At 40.4% G+C, this 21492-nt stretch overlaps 1 protein-coding gene across 7 annotated transcripts in view; it reads right to left on the bottom strand.

Moving 5' to 3' along the window:
* Positions 1-21492, bottom strand: part of PSME3IP1 (proteasome activator subunit 3 interacting protein 1) — a 45916-nt gene that overhangs the window by 12910 nt on the left and 11514 nt on the right. For all 7 annotated transcript variants that reach the window (XR_014298166.1, XM_082676645.1, XM_082676646.1 and 4 more), the window contains 3 exons: positions 21277-21399; positions 16130-16262; positions 8991-9055 (listed from right to left, as the gene is read on the bottom strand). Coding sequence is in view for 6 of the 7 variants with exons in the window: in XM_082676645.1 (XP_082532771.1) it covers positions 8991-9055; positions 16130-16262; positions 21277-21399 (321 nt within the window). In the remaining variant the exon portion in view is untranslated. The remainder of the gene's footprint in view (positions 1-8990; positions 9056-16129; positions 16263-21276; positions 21400-21492) is intronic.

Below are 21492 nucleotides of genomic sequence, written 5' to 3' on the forward strand. Positions count from 1 at the left end.
GCCTGAACCAAGATGGCAGAATAGAAGGACATGCGCTCACTCTCTCTTGTGAGAACACCAGAATCACAACTAACTGCTGGACAATCATCGACAGGAAGACACTGGAACTCACCAAAAAAGATACCCCATATCCAAAGACAAAGGAGAAGCCACAATGAGATGGGAGGAGGGGCGCAATCACAGTAAAATCAAATCCCATAACTGCTAGGTGGGTGACTCACAGACTGGAGAACACTTATACCACAGAAGTCCACCCACTGGAGTGAAGGTTCTGAGCCCCACGTCAGACTTCCCAACCTGGGGGGCCAGCAACGGGAGAAGGAATTCCTAGAGAATCAGACTTTGAAGGCCAGTGGGATTTGATTGCAGGACTTGGACACGACTGGGGGAAACAGAGACTCCACTCTTCGAGGGCACACACAAAGTAGTAGGGGAAGGAGCAGTGAACCCAGGGGAGAATGAACCAGACCCACCTGCTAGTGTTGGAGGGTCTCCTGCAGAGGCGGGGGGTGGCTGTGGCTCACCACGGGGACAAGAATACTGGCAGCAGAAGTTCTGGGAAGTACTCCTTGGCGTGAGCCCTCCCAGAGTCGGCCATTATCCCCACCAAAGAGCCCAGGTAGGCTCCAGTGCTGGGTTGCCTCAGGCCAAACAACCAACAGGGAGGGAACCCAGCCCCACCCATCAGCAGTCAAGCAGATTAAAGTTTTACTGAGCTCTGCCCACCAGAGCAACAGTCAGCTCTACCCACCACCAGTCCCTCCCATCAGGAAACCTGCACAAGCCTCTCAGATAGCCTCATCCACCAGAGGGCAGACAGCAGAAACAAGAAGAACTACAATCCTGCAGCCTGTGGAACAAAAACCACATTCACAGAAAGATAGACAAGATGAAAAGGCAGAGGGCTATGTACCAGATGAAGGAACAAGATAAAACCCCAGGAAAACAACTAAATGAAGTGGAGATAGGCAACCTTCCAGAAAAAGAATTCAGAATAATGATAGTGAAGATGATCCAGGACCTCGGAAAAACAATGGAGGCAAAGATCAAGAAGATGCAAGAAATGTTTAACAAACACCTAGAAGAATTAAAGAACAAACAAACAGAGATGAACAATACAATAACTGAAATGAAAACTACACTAGAAGGAATCAATAGCAGAATAACTGAGGCAGAAGAACGGATAAGTGACCTGGAAGACAGAATGGTGGAACTCACTGCTGCGGAACAGAATAAAGAAAAAAGAATGAAAAGAAATGAAGACAGCCAAGAGACCTCTGGGACAACATTAAACGTAACAACATTCGCATTACAGGGGTCCCAGAAGGAGAAGAGAGAGAGAAAGGACCTGAGAAAATATCTGAAGAGATTATAGTCGAAAACTTCCCTAACACGGGAAAGGAAATAGCCACCCAAGTCCAGGAAGTGCAGCGAGTCCCATACAGAATAAATCCAAGGACAAACATGCCGAGACACACAGTAATCAAATTGGCAAAAATTAAAGACGAAGAAAAATTATTGAAAACAGCTAGGGAAAAACGACAAATAACATACAAGGGAACTCCCAAAACGTTAACAGGTGATTTCGCAACAGAAACTCTACAAGCCAGAAGGGAGTGGCATGATATACTTAAAGTGATGAAAGGAAAGAACCTACAACCAAGATTACTCTAGCCAGCAAGGATCTCATTCAGATTCGATGGAGAAATCAAAAGCTTTACAGACAAGCGAAAGTTAAGAGAATTCAGCACCACCAAACCAGCTCTACAACAAATGCTAAAGGAACTTCTGTAAGTGGGAAACACAAGAGAAGAAAAGGACCTATAAAACTAACCCAAGGCGCTTCCCTGGTGGCACGGTGGTTGAGAGTCTGCCTGCCGATGCAGGGGACACAGGTTCGTGCCCCTGTCCGGGAGGATCCCATGTGCCACGGAGCGGCTGGGCCCATGAGCCATGGCCACTGGGCCTGCGTGTCTGGAGCCTGTGCTCTGCAGTGGGAGAGGCCACAACAGTGAAAGGCCCGCATACCACACACACACACACACAAACCAAAACAATTAAGAAAATGGTCATAGGAACATACATATCAATAATTACCTTAAACGTGAAAGGATTAAATGCTCCCACCAAAAGACAGATTTGCTGAATGGATACAAAAACAAGACCCATATATATGCTGTCTACAAGAGACCTACTTCAGACTTAGGGACACATACAGACTGAAAGTGAGGGGATGGAAAAAGATATTCCATGCAAATGGAAATCAAAAGAAAGCTGGAGTAGCAATACTCGTCGGATAAAATAGACTTTAAAATAAAGAATGTTACAAGAGACAAGGAAGGACACTGCGTAATGATCAAGGGATCAATCCAAAAAGAAGATATAACAATTATAAATATATATGCACCCAACATAGGAGCACCTCAATATATAAGGCAACTGCTAACGGCTGTAAAAGAGGAAATCAACAGTAACACAATAACGGTGGGGGACTTTTAACACCTTACTTATACCAATGGACAGATCATTCAAAATGAAAATAAGGAAACAGAAGCTTTAAATGACACAATAGACCAGATAGGTTTAATTGATATTTATAGAACATTCCATCCAAAAACAGCAGATTACACTTTCTTCTCAAGTGCACACAGAACATTCTCCAGGATAGATCACATCTTGGGTCACAAATCAAGCCTCAGTAAATTTAAGAAAATTGAAATCATATCAACCATCTTTTCTGACCACAACGCTATGAGATTAGAAATGAATTACAGGGAAAAAACCATAAAAAACACAAACACATGGAGGCTAAACAATACGTTACTAAATAACCAAGAGATCACTGTAGAAATCAAAGAGGAAATCAAAAAATACCTAGAGACAAATGACAATGAAAACACGACGATCCAAAACCTATGGGATGCAGCAAAAGCATGGGTAGAATGGATATCATCAGAAAATCTACAAACAACAAATGCTGGAGAGGGTGTGGAGAAAAAGGAACCCTCTTGCACTGTTGGTGGGAATGTAAATTGATACAGCCACTATGGAGAACAGTATGGAGGTTCCTTAAAAAACTAAAAATAGAATTACCATATGATCCAGCAATCCCACTACTGGGCATATACCCAGAGAAAACTATAATTCAAAAAGACACATGCACCCCAATGTTCATTGCAGCACTATTTACAGTAGCCAGGTCATGGAAGCAACCTAAATGCCCATCGACAGACAAATGGATAAAGAAGATGTGGCACATATATACAATGGAATATTACTCAGCCATAAAAAGGAACGAAATTGGGTCATTTGTTGAGACGTGGATGGACCTGGAGACTGTCATACACAGTGAAGTAAGTCAGAAAGAGAAAAACAAATATCGTATATTAACGCATGTATGTGGAACCTAGAAAAATGGTACAGATGAACCGGTTTGCAGGGCAGAAGTTGTGACACAGATGTAGAGAACTAACGTATGGACACCAAGGGGGGAAAGCCGCAGGGGGGTCAGAATGGTGGTGTGATGAATTGGGTGATTGGGACTGACATGTATATACTGATGTGTATGAAACTGATGACTAATAAGAAACTGCTGTATAAAAATATAAATTAAATTTAAAAAAATTTTTTAAAAAGGCACAGAGTGGCAGATTGGATAAAAAAACCAAGAGCCTACAATATGCTGCTTACAAGGGACACACTTCAGGGCAAAGGACACACACAGATTAAAAGTGAGGGCATGGAAAAACATCTTTTGTGCAAACAGAAATGACGAGATAGCGGGGGTCACAATACTCAGACAAAATAGACTTTAAGACAAAGATAAAGAAGGACACTACATAATGATAAAAGGATCAATAAAAGGAGAGGATATTATACTTTTCAAAATATATGTACCCAACATAGGAGCACCAAAATACATATACTAACAGACATAAAGGGAGAAACTGACAGGAATACAACAATAGTAGGAGACTTTAACACCCCACTCATATCAATGGACAGATCTTCAAGACAAAAAAATCAATAAAACAACAGAGATCCTAAATGATAGAACAGTTAGACTTAATTGATATATTCAGGACATTACATCCCAAAAAAGCAGAACACACATTCTTTTGAAGTGCACATGGAACATTCTCTAGGGTTGACTTGGGCACAAAACAAGCCTAAACAAATTTAAGAGTACAGAAATTATTTCAAGCATCTTTTCTGACCACAATAGCATGAAACCAAAAATCAACCACTGAAAAAGAAACAAAAACAAAACAAAACAAAAAAACAATTATGTGGAGACTAAACAACATGCTACTAAAAAAACCAATGGATCAACAATGAAAGAAAAGAAGAAATTTAACAATACCTTGAGGCAAATGACAATGAAAGCAAAGAAGAAATTTAACAATACCTTGAGGCAAATGACAATGAAAACACAACCATACAAAATCCATGGGATGCAGCAAAAGCAGTTCTCAGAAGGAAGTTCATAGCAATATAGGGGCCTTCTTTAGGAAACAAGAAAAATCTCAAATAAACACCATAGTCCACCACCTAAAAGAATTAGAAAAAAAAGAAGAACAAACAAAACCTAAAGTCAGCAGAAGGAAGGAGATAAGAAAGATCAGAGAGGAAATAAATAAAATAGAACTTAAAAAAACAATAGAAAAAAATCAATAAAACCAAGAGCTGGTTCTTTGAACGGGTAAACAAAATTGACAAACCTCTGGTCACACTCGACAAGAAGAAAAGAGAGAAGACCCAAATAAACAAAATAAGAAGTGAAAGCAGAGAAATCACAACAGATATCACAGAAGTGCAACAAACCATAAGAGAATACTGTGAACAATTATATGCCAACAAATTTGACAACCTTGAAGAAATGTTCAACTTTCCTACAAACATACAGGCCACCAAAACTGAATCAAGAAGAAACAGATAACTTGAGCAGACCAGTCACTAGAAATGAAATAAAATCTGTAATAAAGAAAAAATCCCTACAAACAAAAGTCCAGGACCAGATGGCTGCACTGGGAAATTCTACCAAACATACAAAGAACTTATAGCAATCATTCTCAAACTCTCCCAAAAAACTGAAGAGGAAGGAACACTCCCAATGAGGTGACATTCTATGAAGCCACCGTCACCTGGATACCAAAACCAGACAAAGACACTACAAAAAAAGAAAATTACAGGCGAATATCTTTTTTTTGGGAAATGTTCTCTCTGATTTTTTAAAAATTTTTATTTATTTATTTATTTGGGGCTGTGTTGGGTCTTCATTTCTGTGCGAGGGCTTTCTCCAGTTGTGGCAAGTGGGGGCCACTCTTCATCACAGTGCGCGGGCCTCTCACTATCGCGGCCTCTCCTCTTGCGGAGCACAGGCTCCAGATGCGCAGGCTGAGTAGCTGTGGCTCACGGGCTTAGTTGCTCCGCAGCATGTGGGATCCTCCCAGACCAGGGCTCGAACCCGTGTCCCCTGCATTAGCAGGCAGATTCTCAACCACTGCACCACCAGGGAAGCCCCCAGGCGAATATCTTTGATGAATATAGACACAAAAATTCTCAACAAAATATTAGCAAACCAAATCCAAAAACACATAAAAAAGGTCATACACCACGACCAAGTTGGATTCATCCCAGGGTCACAGGGATGGTTCAACATACTCAAATCAGTATGTGGGACTTCGCTGGTGGTGCAGTGGTTGAGAATCCGCCTGCCAATGCAGGGGACACAGGTTCGAGCCCTGGTCCGGGAAGATCCCACATGCTGCAGAGCAACTAAACCCACACGCCACAACTACTGAGCCTGTGCATCACAACTACTGAAGCCCGCATGCCTAGAGCCAACGAAGTTAGAACACACCCTCACACCATACACAAAAATAAACTCAAAATGGCTTAAAGAATTAAATATAAGACAAGACACCATAAAGCTCTTAGAAGAAAACACAGGCAAAACACTCTCTGACATAAATCGTACCAATGTTTTCTTAGGTCAGTCTCCCAAGGCAATAGAAATAAAAGCAAAAATTAAAAAATGGGACCTAATCAAACTTATAAGCTTTTGCACAGCAAAGGAAACCATAAATAAAACGAAAAGACAACCTATGGACTGGGAGAAAATATTTGCAAATGATGTGACGGACAAGGGCTTAATTACCAAAATATACAAACAGCTCACACAACCAAACAACAAAACAACCCAATCCAAAAATGGGCAGAAGACTTAAACAGACATTTCTCCAAAGAAGACATACAGACATGAAAAGATGCTCAACAGCACTAATTATTAGAGAAATACAAATCAAACCTACAATTAGTTACCACCTCACACTGGTCAGAGTAGCCATCATTAAAAAGTCTACAAATAACAGGGCTTCTCTGGTGGCACAGTGGTTGAGAGTCTGCCTGCTGATGCAGGGGACACGAGATCATGCCCCGGTCCGGGAAGATCTCACATGCCACGGAGCAGCTGGGCCCGTGAGCCATGGCCGCTGAGCCTACGCGTCCAGAGCCTGTGCTCCACAACGGGAGAGGCCACAGCAGGGAGGGGCCCGCGTACTGCAAAAAAAAAAAAAAAAAAAAAAAAAAAAAGTCTACAAATAACAAATGGTGGAGAGGGTGTGGAGAAGAGGGAACCTTCCTACACTGTTGGTGGGAATGTAAACTGGTACAGCCACTATGGGAAACAGTATGGTGGTGCGTGTGTGCTCACGCGCACACACACACGCAATGGAATATTACTTGGCCGTAAAAAAAGATGAAATAAAGCCATTTGCAGCAACATGGGTGAACCCAGAGATTATCGTACTAAGTGAAGTAAGTCAGAAAGGGAAAGACAAACACCACATGATATTACTTATATGTGGAATCTAAGATATGGCACACATCAGCATAACTATGAAACAACAACAGACTCAGATATAGAGAACAGATTTGTGGTTGCCAAGGGTAAGGCGGGATAGGGGAGGGACGGATTGGGAGTTTGGGATTAGCAGAGGCAAACTATTAATATGTAGCATGGATAAACAACAAGGTCCTATTATATAGTACAGGGAACTATATTCAATATCCTGTGACCAACCATAATGGAAAAGAATATGATAAATATATATGTATAACTGAGTCACTTTGCTGTACAGAAGAAATTAACACAATATTATAAATCAACTATACTTCAATACAATTTAAAAAAACAATTAAGTGATCACAGTGTTGCATTTGAATCTTAAAAACAAAAATCAACTGTTAAGAAAAAAAATGTATGGGAAAACTGAGGAAAATGAATACTAATCTGATACTTGATAACATTTAGTAATTATTATAATTATTTCAGGTGTGATAATAGTAGTGCAATTATGTTAAAAAAAACAAAGAATCCTTATTTTTTTAGGGATACATACAGAAGAATTATAGATGAAATAATCTGATGTCTGAGATTTGCCTCAAAATACTACAGTTGGGAGATTTAAATGAAATAGGATTGGACGGGGAATTCCCTGGCGGTCCAGTGGTTAGGACTCAGCACTTTCACTGCCATGGCCTGGGTTCAATCCCTGGTTGGGGAACTAAGAACCCACAAGCTGTGCAGCGCAGCCAAAAAATAATAATAATAATAAATAAAACTTTCTTTAAAAAAAAGAAGATTGAACATGTGTTTAAAATTGTTGGGACTTCCCTGGTGGCGCAGTGGTTAAGAATCCATCTGCCAATGCAGGGGACAAGGGTTCGAGCCCTGGTTTGGGAAGATCCCACATGCCATGGAGCAACTAAGCCCGTGAACCACAACTACTGAGCCTGTGTGCCACAGTTACTGAAGCCTGTGTGCCTAGAGCCCATGCTCCACAGCAAGAGAAGCCACCGCAATGAGAAGCCCGTGCACTGCAACGAAGAGTAGCCCCCGCTCACCGCAACTAGAGAAAGCCCGTGCGTAGCAACAAAGATCCAACACAGCCAAAAATAAATAAATTAATTTTTAAAAAACTGTTGAAGGTACATGATGGGGTTCATTATACTTTCATCTCAATATTTGAATATGTTTTAAGTTATCTATAATAAAACACTTTAAAAAAAGAGAATATGTGTAATTGCTTATACATACATAGAATAGCTCTGGATATATACATATATACATTAAAAATGTATAATACTATTTCCCACTGGGAAGGAGAATTGGATGGAAGAGGACATACAGGTAGAAGGGAGGCTCTTCGCTTAATATCTTTTTCAAAAGTAAATTCTAGAGAAAAAGATATCAGCAACAGCTCACCATTACTGGAGTTCAGTGGATATACTTTTTTAAATAATCATTTTTTTGAAAGAAAAAATATATTTTAAAATATCCATTTTTGTGTGTGACACAGAAATAAATGTAAGCCCTGTTTTATCGATGACCCTTTGAGTTCAGCTCAGAGTCTCAATTCCACAGGGAGTCAGGAGTAGAAGAACTGAAAACACTCTTGAATTTCTTATCCTTGATTCAGTCCTGAGTAACACTCACTTTCACTTATAACTTTGTGCCACTTAATACAGTAGCAGATTTGATCACATAAAAGGAACCACCAAAGAAAGTGTACTCCTGGAAACTGTATTTAGTAGCCTCTCGGTTCAATCCAATCCAACCAACAGCAGGAGCCAGGCATTCTACCTCTCACTGGTAGCCAGCCAGGTGAAATGAAGAAACTTGACATTTAAGGGAGACAGAGAAAAACTTTGTGAGTAGAGGTGATATGACCAGGGCTTTGGCTTTGTAAGCGCTCCTGGGACAACACAATTGTCACTTATCAGTTCCACTGGTTTCTAACATATTACTTTGCAGGGCAGCTGACATATTGCTAGGTTTAAATCCTGCACAGCCTAAAACGGTTTGGTAAGTTTAGGTAGGTTTGCTTAGAGATGCATGCATTCCTCCACAGATACAATGCATTCCAGCCTTTTACCATGGTTCACGTATATGATGAGTGAAGAACGAAATGAAAGCTGCCACCCACCTTGATTCTTGTCATCTGGGTCAGAGTCCGATTTCAGTCTTTTCACACTGTTGCCACTCTCTGAGCTGTAACAAAAAAATATGGTGATTTGAGCTAGGTCCAATCTTGGGGATCAAACTTTGGGAATCAGGAGCTCCAATAACTATTTATATGGGTCTTAGGCAGCCTCAAGGAGCTGAGATGATCTGAAATGAAAAGTCTTCATTTCAGGTTCTTAATCTCCTTCCAGCTATATTATTGTTATAAATATAATTTAAACCTCTGACCAATTCAAGGGGTAAAGCATTACAGCTTCAAGCATCACCAAAACATCAGATTCTTTGTTGTCATCATTCATCTTGGTTAGAACCACACATGGACTTCAAGAATACCTGGACATATTTATATATGACAAAAATTTAGTTAAGTTATTAAAGATTGAAGGAAATATCTTTAGTGACAGGCTAGAGATTCTGAAAGTCACCCAAAAGACCTTCACTAAAAGAATATCTAGAGAATGTACTTCTCTCGCCATGCAGCTAGAAGACGCAATGCTCTCCAGCTCCACTGTTACCACTAATATTAAGTAATGTTTGTAAATTCTTACTAAATAAAAAATTTAGGACAGTCAAAAAAAAAAGAACAAAGAAAGCACTCCAAAGAGGAAGGAAATGGTCCCAGGAGGAAGGCCTTAATCCCAGAAGGAAGGGATGGTGAACAAAGAAACTTGTAAATACAAATCTAAACAAACAGTCTATATAAAAAAACAGCATCTAATTTGTGGTGTTAAACATGACCATGCTAAAGTCCTGGACAGCATGTAAGGAAGGAAGAACGTGACTGTAGCTAAAAGTTCTAAGGTCCATGGATAATTTTGCAGGGAAGTAAGATAGCTATTTACTTTAGGTTTTACTAAGTATTCTTGATAAATTGCAAGGTAAGCCACCAAACGAATAGAAATAGAATACAAAAATCCAAACAAGTAGAAAGAAAAGAAAATGAATAAAAGATTTTAAAATGGTAATCAATTTTTATAAAAAGAATACATGGAAAAAAATTTTTAAGTAAAAAGACAAATAACATTAAGATAGTAGAACCTGGGGAGTCCCCTGGTGACCTAATGGTTAGGATTCTAGGCTTTCACTGCCACGGCCCAGGTTCAATCCTTGGTTGGGGAACTGAGATCCCGTAAGCCATGTGGCATGGCCCAAAAATTAATTAATTAATTTTTAAAAAAAAGCAGAAATTGTATAAAAAATCCTAATAAATCCAAGCCTACCTATAAAGAGAGTTTAACAGACTAAATTTTAAATCAGCTATTCATGAGACACACCTAAAAATTTAGAAGCAAAACAAACAACTTAAGACCCAGAAAGACTGAAAGTAAAGGAATGGAAAAAGAGTTAACCACGGCAAACACTAACCCAAAGAAGACTGGGGTATCTATATTAATATTAAGGAAATAGACTTTAAAACCAAAAGTATTATAAGGGATAAAGGAAGTTAGTTTATAAGGAAACAAAGTTTAATTCACTATGAAGAAAGAACAATCCTGAACATCTATGCTTCTAAAAGAGCTTAAAAATATACTATGTTCAACAGACTGAAAAAAGATCAAGAAATCATTACTATAGTGGGAGATTTCAAAAACTCCCCTCAAGTACTGATAGAACAAGCAGACAAATATGTAAAGAAACGGATGATTTGAACAATACAATCAATTAGTTTGTTTTGTTGTACCTACATAGAACCCAGAACAATTACAAAACACAGATTTTCCTCAACTTGGAACATTCACAAAAATTAATCTCAGGAATAGGTCACAAACCTAGTCTAAAGCAATTTCAAAAGAATCAGCACATGTAAACCATAATGCAGTTAAGGGAGAAATTGATAACAAAAGATAAAGATTATATTTCATAGACTCTAAGACACCACTGATTATAAGGTATTAAAATGTGAGGGAGAAACAGGTTCATCTTAGAACCAGTGAAATATGGTTAAGTTACCTCAATATGTTTGGAAATTTAAAAAAATGTTTCTAATTCATGAGTCAACAAAGAAATCATAATGGATATTTAAAAGTACTTAGTTGGAAATACAAAATTGTATACAATGAAAGCTGAGGAAAAATTATAGCTTTAGATGCTTATAACTGAAATGAGCTGAAAATTAATTAGCATGGTATCTGACAGTTATTTATAACAGAAATAATAAAAGTATAAGTTTGAAGAAAGTAAAGAATATTCCAAAGAAGGCAGAAGATATTAAAGAGCAAAAATTAATAAAACAGAAAAAATAAGGAGTAAATCCAAAAGATCTTTTATTTTTTTATTTTATTTTATTTTTATTTTTTTGCGGTATGCGGGGCTCTCAGTGTTGTGGCCTCTCCCGTTGCGGAGCACAGGCTCTGGACGCACAGGCTCAGTGGCCATGGCTCACGGGCCTAGCCACTCCGCGGCATATGGGATCTTCCTGGACCGGGGCACGAACCCGTGTTCCCTGCATCGGCAGGTGAACTCTCAACCACTGCGCCACCAGTGAAGCCCAACCCAAAAGATCTTTGAAAAGACTAATAAAACTGAGACTACCCTCTCATGAAAATAGTGAAAATAAGAATAAAAGTATAATTCATCAATATTTGGGATGAAAAAAGGACAATTACAGACAGAACAGCAATCAGAAAACTAAGGAATACTGACAATTTAGCTAACACACTTGAAAAAAGACAAAATGAGCAAATTCCCAGAAAATATAATAAAACTGACTCAAAAAGACATGGAAAAACATAGATAGTCCTATAATCACAAGTTAAAAGAACAGGGACCGGGCTTCCCTGGTGGCGCAGTGGTTGATAGTCCGCCTGCCGATGCAGCGGACACGGGTTCGTGCCCTGGTCCGGGAAGATCCCACATGCCACGGAGTGGCTGGGCCCGTGAGCCATGGCCGCTGAGCCTGCGCGTCCGGAGCCTGTGCTCTGCAACGGGAGAGGAGAGGCCACAACAGTGAGAGGCCCGCGTACCTCAAAAAAAAAAAAACAAAAAAAAAAAACAGGGACCAAAGTGATTTTACAGAGTTCTACCAAACTGCCACAAATTAACACTACTATCCTATACAAACTCCTCCAGAAAACAGAAAAAGAAGGAACACTCCCTAAATCATTCTGTGAAGCTAGGCTTAATCTACACATCAAAATCAGATAAAGTAGGGGGAAAAAAAAATACAGGCCAGTCTCCATCATGATTCCAGATGCAACAATCTATACAAAACATTAGCAAACCAAATCCAGCAGAGTTTAAAAGAAAAAAAAAGAAAGAAAAGAAAATACATCACGACAAGTTGGGTTTATCACCAGGAATGAAACATTAGAAAAATCTTTATTTTTTCACTGTAACAGTAAAAAAGAAAAATTCCAGATTTAAAGACTAACATGTGAAAGACAAAAATTCTAAAACTTTTACAAGAAAAACTATATTACGACCTCAGAGTAGAAAGAATTTCTTGAACAAAATATAAAAGGCTCTAACCATAAAAAGAAAATATTAATGGATTTGACCACCTTAAAATGGACCACCTTCAAAAGGTACAAACTTCCAGTTATAAAATAAATAAGTACTGAGGATGTAGTGTACATCATGGTGACTATAGTTAATGATGTTATATTGTATATTTGAAAGTTGCTAAGAAAACAGATCTTAGAAGTTCTCATCACAAGAAAAAAAAATGTGTAACTATGTGTGGTGATGGATGTCAACTAGACTTACTATGGGGATCATTTCACTATATATATATATATCTCATATTATCAAATCATTATGTTGTACACTTGAAATTAATGTGTTATATGTCAATTATATCTCAATTTTTAAAAACTGACCACCTTAAAATTAAATATATTTGACCACTTTAAAGTAAAAAGATAAGCTATAAACTGGAGAAAAAAAATATCAAGACTACGTTTAAAAACAAACAAACAAAACCTATGAATCAATAAGAAGAATACAAATAACGCAGTAGAAAAATGGCAATATAAATGAACAGACTTTCCACACAACAGGACACATGAATGGCAAATCAACATATGATATGTCAACTACATTTGTTAACAGGGGAATGCAAATTAAGACCATAAGGAGATACTAGTTTATAAATCACTTTATTGCTGTATTTGTGCTGTCCAGTAGGGCAGCAACAAGCCACATGTAACTATTTAACACTTAAAATGTGACTAGTGTGGGGCTTCCCTGGTGGCGCAGTGGTTGAGAGTCTGCCTGCCAATGCAGGGGACATGGGTTTGAGCCCTGGTCTGGGAAGATCCCACATGCCGCGGAGCAACTAGACCCGTGAGCCACAACTACTGACGCGCAGGCGTGCGTCTGGAGCCTGTGCTCTGCAACAAGAGAGGCCGCAACAGTGAGAGACCCGCGCACCGCGATGAAGAGTGGCCCCCGCTCGCCACAACTGGAGAAAGCCCTCGAACAGAAATGAAGACCCAACACAGCCAAAAATAATATAAATAAATAAATAAATAAAATGTGACTAGTGTGGCTAGGGAACTGGATTTTAAATTTCATTTAGTTTTCATTAATTTAGATAGCCACAGGTGCCCAGGGACTAACATATTGGACACACAGCTCTAGAGAAACAGATGTACGTATGTAACAAAGCATGTCCTTGACCTGTCAGCACCGTTTGTCATAATTCAAACATTCATTCACAGGAGAATGAACAAATTTCGGAATCTCAAATAATGCACTATTATACAGCAGTGAAAGTGAATGAATTATAGCTATACATACACATACATACACACACACAAAACTGTTTCAATCAGAGAAACAATTTGATTGAAAAACCAAATTCACAGAAGGTGGTGTGTATATAATGAAATCTTTTTTTTTTTTTTTTTTTTGCGGTATGCGGGCCTCTCACCGCTATGACCCCTCCCGTCGTGGAGCACAGGCTCCGGATGCGCAGGCCCAGCGGCCATGGCTCACGGGCCCAGTCGCTCCGCAGCACGCGGGATCCTCCCTGGACCGGGACACGAACCCGTGCCCCCTGCATCGGCAGGCAGACCCCCAACCACTGAGCCACCAGCGAAGCCCATGAAATCATTTTTTATAAAGTTCAAAACAAGCAAGCTATTATATTATTCATGGGTACCTATATAGGTAGCAAAAAACAAAAAAAACCCCAAAACTACTAAGAGTAAAGAAAGGTGGGCTTCCTTGGTGGCACAGTGGTTGAGAATCTACCTGCTAATGCAGGGGACACAGGTTTGGGCCCTGGTCTGGGAGGATCCCACATGCCGCGGAGCAACTAGGCCCGTGAGCCACAACTACTGAGCCTGTGCGTCTGGAGCCTGTGCTCCGCAACAAAAGAGGCCCACACACCGCAATGAAGAGTGGCCCCTGCCTGCCACAACTAGAGAAAGCCCTCGCACAGAAACGAAGACCCAACACAGCAAAAATAAATTAATTAATTAATAAACTCCTACCCCCAACATCGTCTTAAAAAAAAAAAGAGAGAGGCAAAAGAATGGTAAACTAGATATAGGAAAGTGGTGTGAGGATGTCAAGGCACAGAGACAGAATGGGGAGGAGCACAGAGGCAGACTCATATTGTTGATAATGCTCTAGGTCTTAAGTTGGGTGATGGGTTCAGGGGGGCTTGTTTTATTACTATGCTTCATAACATATATCAGGCATCAGACTTTCACCAAGCATCGGAATTATCCATGGAACTTTAAAAATTAGACTTCCAGACCTCACTCCAAACTTACTGAGCCAGACAGAATTAGTGTGACGCAATCTACAGTATTAACAAACTCCCAGGTGACTCTAATAAACCCAAGGCTGGGTAGATTAGGAACTCCTGCCCCAGGAGACTAATTTATCACCTTGCTACACAAAACAACAATAAAGGATGATCTAATAAAAGTTGATCTAAGGACTCGGAGAGCTACTTACAACACACATTCTGCTAGAAGCAAGACACTGCTGAGAGGTAACTAACTGACCGCCTAGAGAGCCCTTTCTTGGTATAGCCCAGTACAACTGACCCACATCCAAATCCTCAAAGACACTAGGCCAGCAAGAAAGCTTATATGAAAACTTGAAAGGAATAATTCATGGCTGGGGTAACTGGCCCTTTTCAGGCTATTGATATTCCTCCCCTTGGCTGCTATACCACGATGACATTTTTACATGTAAGCAACAGTCCTAGCAATGTTCCTGGGAACATCAGCACACAGGTGTGCCAAACCACAAAACTGCATCAACACACTTTCTTCAAAATACGTGGCTGGTTGCCAATATACTATATTGATTTTCCTAATAGTCTGCACTTAAGCTTAACATCCTTTTGCCTGTGGTACAGTTGGTCAAATTGAAATGACCAGATTTAATTACTTTGGTGCCATTTCAAGACTTGAAAAGAGAGGAGCAAACAAGGCAGTGCTGCCACCCCACACCAAACAAGCAGAGCCCCAGCCAGGTGTGTAACCCTGTCACAGCTGCCATGTTCTTATAGATCATTGTGCCCTTGCCCCAGCTCTTCTCTCTTCCTGGGATGTTCTGCTCTCCCCGTCTGCCCGTCAAAGCCCTAGTTGTCTTACCTAGTCAATCTCTTCTTTCTAAGGCCTTAACTTCCCCAACATGAGCACATATATCCACCTCCAGGCAGTTATTCCTCCTCCATGATCTAAGTACACCCTATATAAATCCTTCCATAGAACTTGCTACCTTGTTTGCCTAGAAACAGATGCTCAAGTACTGAACTCCACCTCTCCTACTACTTTGTGACCTTGGACAAAGGTTCTCAACCTCTGAGATTCTCAGTCTCTTCATCTGATAATAAGAACCTGTACTTCACAGAGTTGTTGAGAGAAATAAAAGAAATCATGTATGGAAAGTACTTAACACAATGCCTGGCACATGGCAGGCATCCAATGAAGAGTAGCTATTATGTTTAATGAACAGAGAGACAAGGGTCAAAGGCTATAGAAGACACCAAATCTGGTAGGGGAGAGAGAGGTAAGACCACCAAAGGAACTTCACCAAGACCTATGCTTAGGTAACCTTTTGTTCTGGCTACCATTAATCTGGCATTTCAAAGCACACAGTCAGAAGGAGATTAAAGTTGTGTGAATTCGGGCTGACCTCTTATGCTTCACAGCTCCTGCCAACAGCTTTGCCTGGGAGAACTTGGTCTTGGTTTCTGTGGGTTTCACAGCCACTTTCTTCTCCACTTCCTTCTTGTTTTCTTGAGAAATTCCAACCTTGCTGAGATTACTGTGGGTTACAGGTTAAGGGTCAAACTAAGCAAAAAGAAGAGCTACAGCAGGACAATGATAAATCAAGAGATGGAAGGCAGATATAACCCGTGAGCACTTCAGCTCTGCCATGGAATGTTCAACCTACTTATTTTAAAAATGCCCTCCCCTCCTTATTCTGCCAGTCAAATCCAGCTGATTTAAAAAGAAATGAAGGGACTTCCCTGATGGTCCAGTGGTTAAGACTCTGCACTCCCAATGCAGGGGACCCGGGTTCGATCCCTCGTCAGGGAACCAGATCCTGCATGCCGCAACTAAGACCCGGCACAGCCAAAAATATATATATATATTTTAAAAATAAATAAAGGTGACTAGCAATCAAACAGCAAATCAAGCCCAAAATAATACAGAGAAGCAAACTTTTTCCTTTTGATTCTCAATGAAAATCTGAGTACGGCCAGAAAACCTGCTATTATCAAAGACATGGCCAATATCATGCTTGCTGGAGAAAACAAAGATCTTGAAGAATGCAACAGAAAAAATGTAGCTTCCCTGAAAACATAAAAATATTTGCTTTTTCCCCCAAGGGTAAAAATCAAATTTTGCGGAGTGTCCTATGACTACCAGTGGCATTCAATTTTAGACATCATGAAGACTAACTCCTACTCTGCTGGTGCAAGACAACATCAGAATCACCTTAAGGCTCATTAAAAGACAGAGTCCCTCCCCTGTCCCAAACCTACTGAATAAGGACCTCCAGAGGCCCAGGAACCTGTTTTAAACACTCTCAAGGTGATTTAATGAGAAACCCCTGTGCATATGCAACACAACACAGGATGAAAAGTTGTTTTAAAAGCATAAAGCAACCAGTTCACTTGTAACATACTTTTTTCATGCTTGATGTCAATCTCTGGCCCTCAAGCTTTGCCAGTTTCTTTTGTTCTCTCCACCAATCCCCTCCCCTCCTTCCTTTTCATGCTCTCCCACAACATATCAATCAACAGATAAGTACTGAAACATGTATTGGAACATCTTAAGATGCAGTAATGCCTTGCTGGAACAATAGTGACATCTAGTGCCCAAGATATCTAAGTATGTATTATCAGCCCAAAGGGGTGGGGGTAGGGGTATATGGTCTAAGCTATTCCTGTATCTTTGAATAATGGAGAAATTGGGTACCAGAAATTAGGAAATTCTAATTCTGATCACTCTTCAGACACTAACTCGATTCTTATGGGCACCAGTTATCTTAAACTTTTTTTTTTTTTTTTTTTTTTTGCGGTATGCGAGCCTCTCACTGTTGTGGCCTCTCCCATTGCAGAGCACAGGCTCCGGACGCGCAGGCTCAGTGGCCATGGCTCACGGGCCTAGCCGCTCTGCGGCATGTGGGATCTTCCCAGACCGGGGCACGAACCCGTGTCCCCTGCATCGGCAGGCGGACTCTCAACCACTGCGCCACCAGGGAAGCCCTATCTTAAACATTTTTAATATTCAATACAGATTATGCATAATGCTCAGTACTATTCTGAGTTTCATCAATTTAATGTTTTTAAGGTCATCATGGAAACTGATAATACTAAATGTTCATTTTTTAGAATAAAAATGAAAGAAACAGAAATTTCATCTTTCTAGTACAGAATACCAAAAACAATGAGCATGCTGTGATTGTAACCTACAACTCTATCACTAAAGGATAGAAACTCTCAAAGAAAATTAATATTAAATATTGAAAAATAAAACAAAAATGGAAAAAATATAACAAAACCACACATTTATAATACCAAGACAAAGACAAAAACCAACACTTAACTTTCTATTCTTTTGAAGTGAAGAGAAGCCCTCAACCTCTTCTTTTTTGGTGGGCAGGAAGCAAAGTGGTCGTTATATTTTTGATCCATATCCAAAGCATAAGCCCTTTTTTCCCGAGTCCCTCTCCCCCTAAAATGCTTTAAATACACAAACACATCTCAAAAACCTCATAGAATGCATTAGATGAGCATTTTTTAAAAATCACATTGTTTTACAACACACATAATATTAATAAATGCTGCTCTAACCTGAAAGAAACAAGAGTTCTGTTGTTTGTACTGGCACAAACCATAGCTTATTCGTATTCACAAGTATCACATTACAAAATGTATCATTTTATAGCAACCAAGCAAAGCCAAGAACCAGCTCCTGATTTAGAGCTTCAATAAACAAATGTCTAATCCTTCAACTCCTATTTCAACATGACTCTGGCTACATGCATGCTTGGGATTAGCACGTCAGTGGGTTGGAAGGCTTGCTTTGCTTCAGTTTTTCTAGACAGTCAGAACGTTCCAAGTTTCCAATAAAAACCAATACCCTGGGCTTCCCTGGTGGCTCAGTGGTTAAGAATCCGCCTGCCAATGCAGGGGACATGGATTCGAGTTCTGGTCCGGGAAGATCCCACATGCCGCGAAGCAACTAAGCCCGTGCGCCACAACTACTGAGCCTGTGCACCTAGAGCCCGTGCTCCACAACAAGAGAAGCCATGGCGATGAGAAGCCCCCAATCTCTGCAACTAGAGAAAGCCCGCGCACAGCAACGAAGACCCAACACAGCCAAAGATAAAAATAAACAAAATAAATTTATATACATACATAAAAAAAGCTAATACCCCTGAAGCCTCTTCAATATTGTGCTGTAATGTTACCAGGACAGAAAAGTATCTTTTGCCTCATGGCTGCCCTGTTCATTCTTCTCTTTGAATTGAAAACCGAAAGGCCTCTCACACTCATACCACACCAACAATACTCTCCAAAATGCTGCTTTGGGAGACACTCTGTCTTATTTGCTTGCCTACCAAATTAAGCACATAAAACAAGACATAATTCAAATGAGAGTGTAATTAATATATTTTTCTTTAGAGGAAAAAGCCAGGTGCCTGAAACAATGCAATACATATATCTGCCCATCTCAGATATATCAATGCATAATATCATCCTGGGGTCACCACGGAACAGAGTTCGGGAGGGAAGCTTCAGAAAAATCAAGCTCAATCCTATAGTTGGGATGGAGGTGTGACTTTCCATCAACTCCTATCTTACTTAGTGTTATACCAGAATTCCACTAGAAGAACTGGGACTTGAAGCCAGGTCTTTCGCTACCAGTTCAGAGCAGGTTTTGCGGCACCGCGCTGCCACCTTATCTCGATCACCGTCAGTCACCTTAAACCAAATTTGTCTTAAACCAAATCCCTGGGAATCTGTCCACATTTTTTCCTACATAACTTTTTAATGGAACCTACTGCACACTCTCTGCAACAAATACCAATTAGCACATACACTCAGTCATATTATCAATCTTAGAGGTAAAGCCTGCTCAGTCACACTAGTGAGGTTATTCAACATACAAGCATGAAATACTCAAATTAGCTTTCTCACAGAAGGAAAAAGCTAAGGTGGCCCTTTTAACCTCTCCTATGAGTCATTCATTAATATATTCACATATACTAAGAACTTATTATATGCCATGCACTGGAGAATTCAGTGGTGATCAAGTCCTTGTTCTTATGGAGCTTACTTTATATTCCAGCAATAAAGAACAACACAAACCAGTAAGCATATAAATTAAGATTTTCAGGTAGTGACAGAGACCATTAAAAAAATGACATTATAGGGCTTCCCTGGTGGCGCAGTGGTTGAGAGTCCGCCTGCCAATGCAGGGGACACGGGTTCGTGTCCCAGTCCGGGAAGATCCCACATGCCGCGGAGCGGCTGGGCCCGTGAGCCATGGCCGCTGAGCCTGTGCATCCGGAGCCTGTGCTCCGCAACGGGAGAGGCCACAACAGTGAGAGGCCCGCGTACCGCAAAAAAAAAAATGACATTATAGTCAGTGATGGGGGTGGGTACAATTTTAGATGGGGTGCTCTATGAGTAATGGAGCTGAGACCCAAGTGTCATGAAATGCCAGCCTTGTAAACTCTGAGGGCAGAGCATTCCAGGCTGAGGAAATAGCAAATGCCTCACAGAGCTCAGTATGAGAGGAACATAAGGCAGGCCAGTAGGCTGGAGTATAGTAAACAGGAGGAAGAGTAGTTCAAGATACAACAGGGTGGTGGGTTGGCCGAAATCATGCAGAGCCTTGTAGGACCTGGTAAAGAATGTAGACTTAAGACTAAATGCAACAGGAAGCCACTAGTGTTTCAAACAGGAAAGTGATATGATCCCACGTATGTTTTCAAAAGTTCCCCAGACTATTGTCTAGAGAATGGATTGTGGGGGAGGAGAGCAGAAGCAGAGACAATTAGATGGTCACAGTAGCCCAGAGAAGGTCTACGACGACTGCAGTGGCAGCAGAGAAAGCAAGAAATGCAGGATTTGGAGTACATTTTGGAGGTAGTTTTTGGCCCAGGCACCTGGGGGTATAGGAGTACCATTACTGAGATTGGGAAGACCAGAAAAAGAAGAGATTAGGAGTTGGGGGGGGTGGGGAGGGAGGTGGTGTGATGAGGGTCGGGGTAATGAGGCACGGAATTGAGAATTTTGATTCAGCCAAGTTACATTTGGCATGTCTATTAAGACATTCAAGTGGATGCCAAAAAGGCAATAGTGAACCAAAGCAAAGTTCTCTTGGATGCTTTCTCTACCCACCTATGGGGACAAACCAGGCTGTATCTGTAGGGAAGGTCTTACTAAGGACACAGGAGGGCTGCTAAACATTTCCTTTTAAAACGTAGAAGCCAGTTTCTCCCCTGGATGAGGTTCACTGCATCGTCCACCTGTTTCAGAGTCTAATATCACAAGGCAAGAATAACCTGGTACTGACTATTAGGATTTAGGCCTTTAGTTAATCCTAAAGGATCTGGACTTTTGATTGCAAGAGATTCCTGCACGCAACATAACTCTACATATCACTACCAGTTATTCAGGGTCCTAGGAACATCAGTGTTGAAAGGGAACTAGAGATCACCAGGCAGAAGACCCTCATTCTACTTATGAAGAAACTAAAATGCATAGATGTTGATGAGAAACTGACACCTTATACATTCCTAACAAAGTACAAAGGATATTCTGTATTCCTTCAGTTCTTTCAGTTCTTCTTCTCTTCGCTGCTTTTCTATTAGTTCCTGCTGCCGAGAAACCTCATCAAGGAAGTTGGTCTCATCTTCGTCTAAGCCTCTTACCATGTTTTCTGAGGAAATAATTAAACAAGGAACACTTAACAGGCTAAAGGAAAAATATAGTCAAATAAGAATTTTCCTTGTCCTATTTTTAAATAAATAGC

This window comes from Grampus griseus (genome assembly GCF_964374135.1).
Source record: "Grampus griseus genome assembly, chromosome: 19".
NCBI classification, from domain to species: Eukaryota; Metazoa; Chordata; class Mammalia; order Artiodactyla; family Delphinidae; genus Grampus; species Grampus griseus.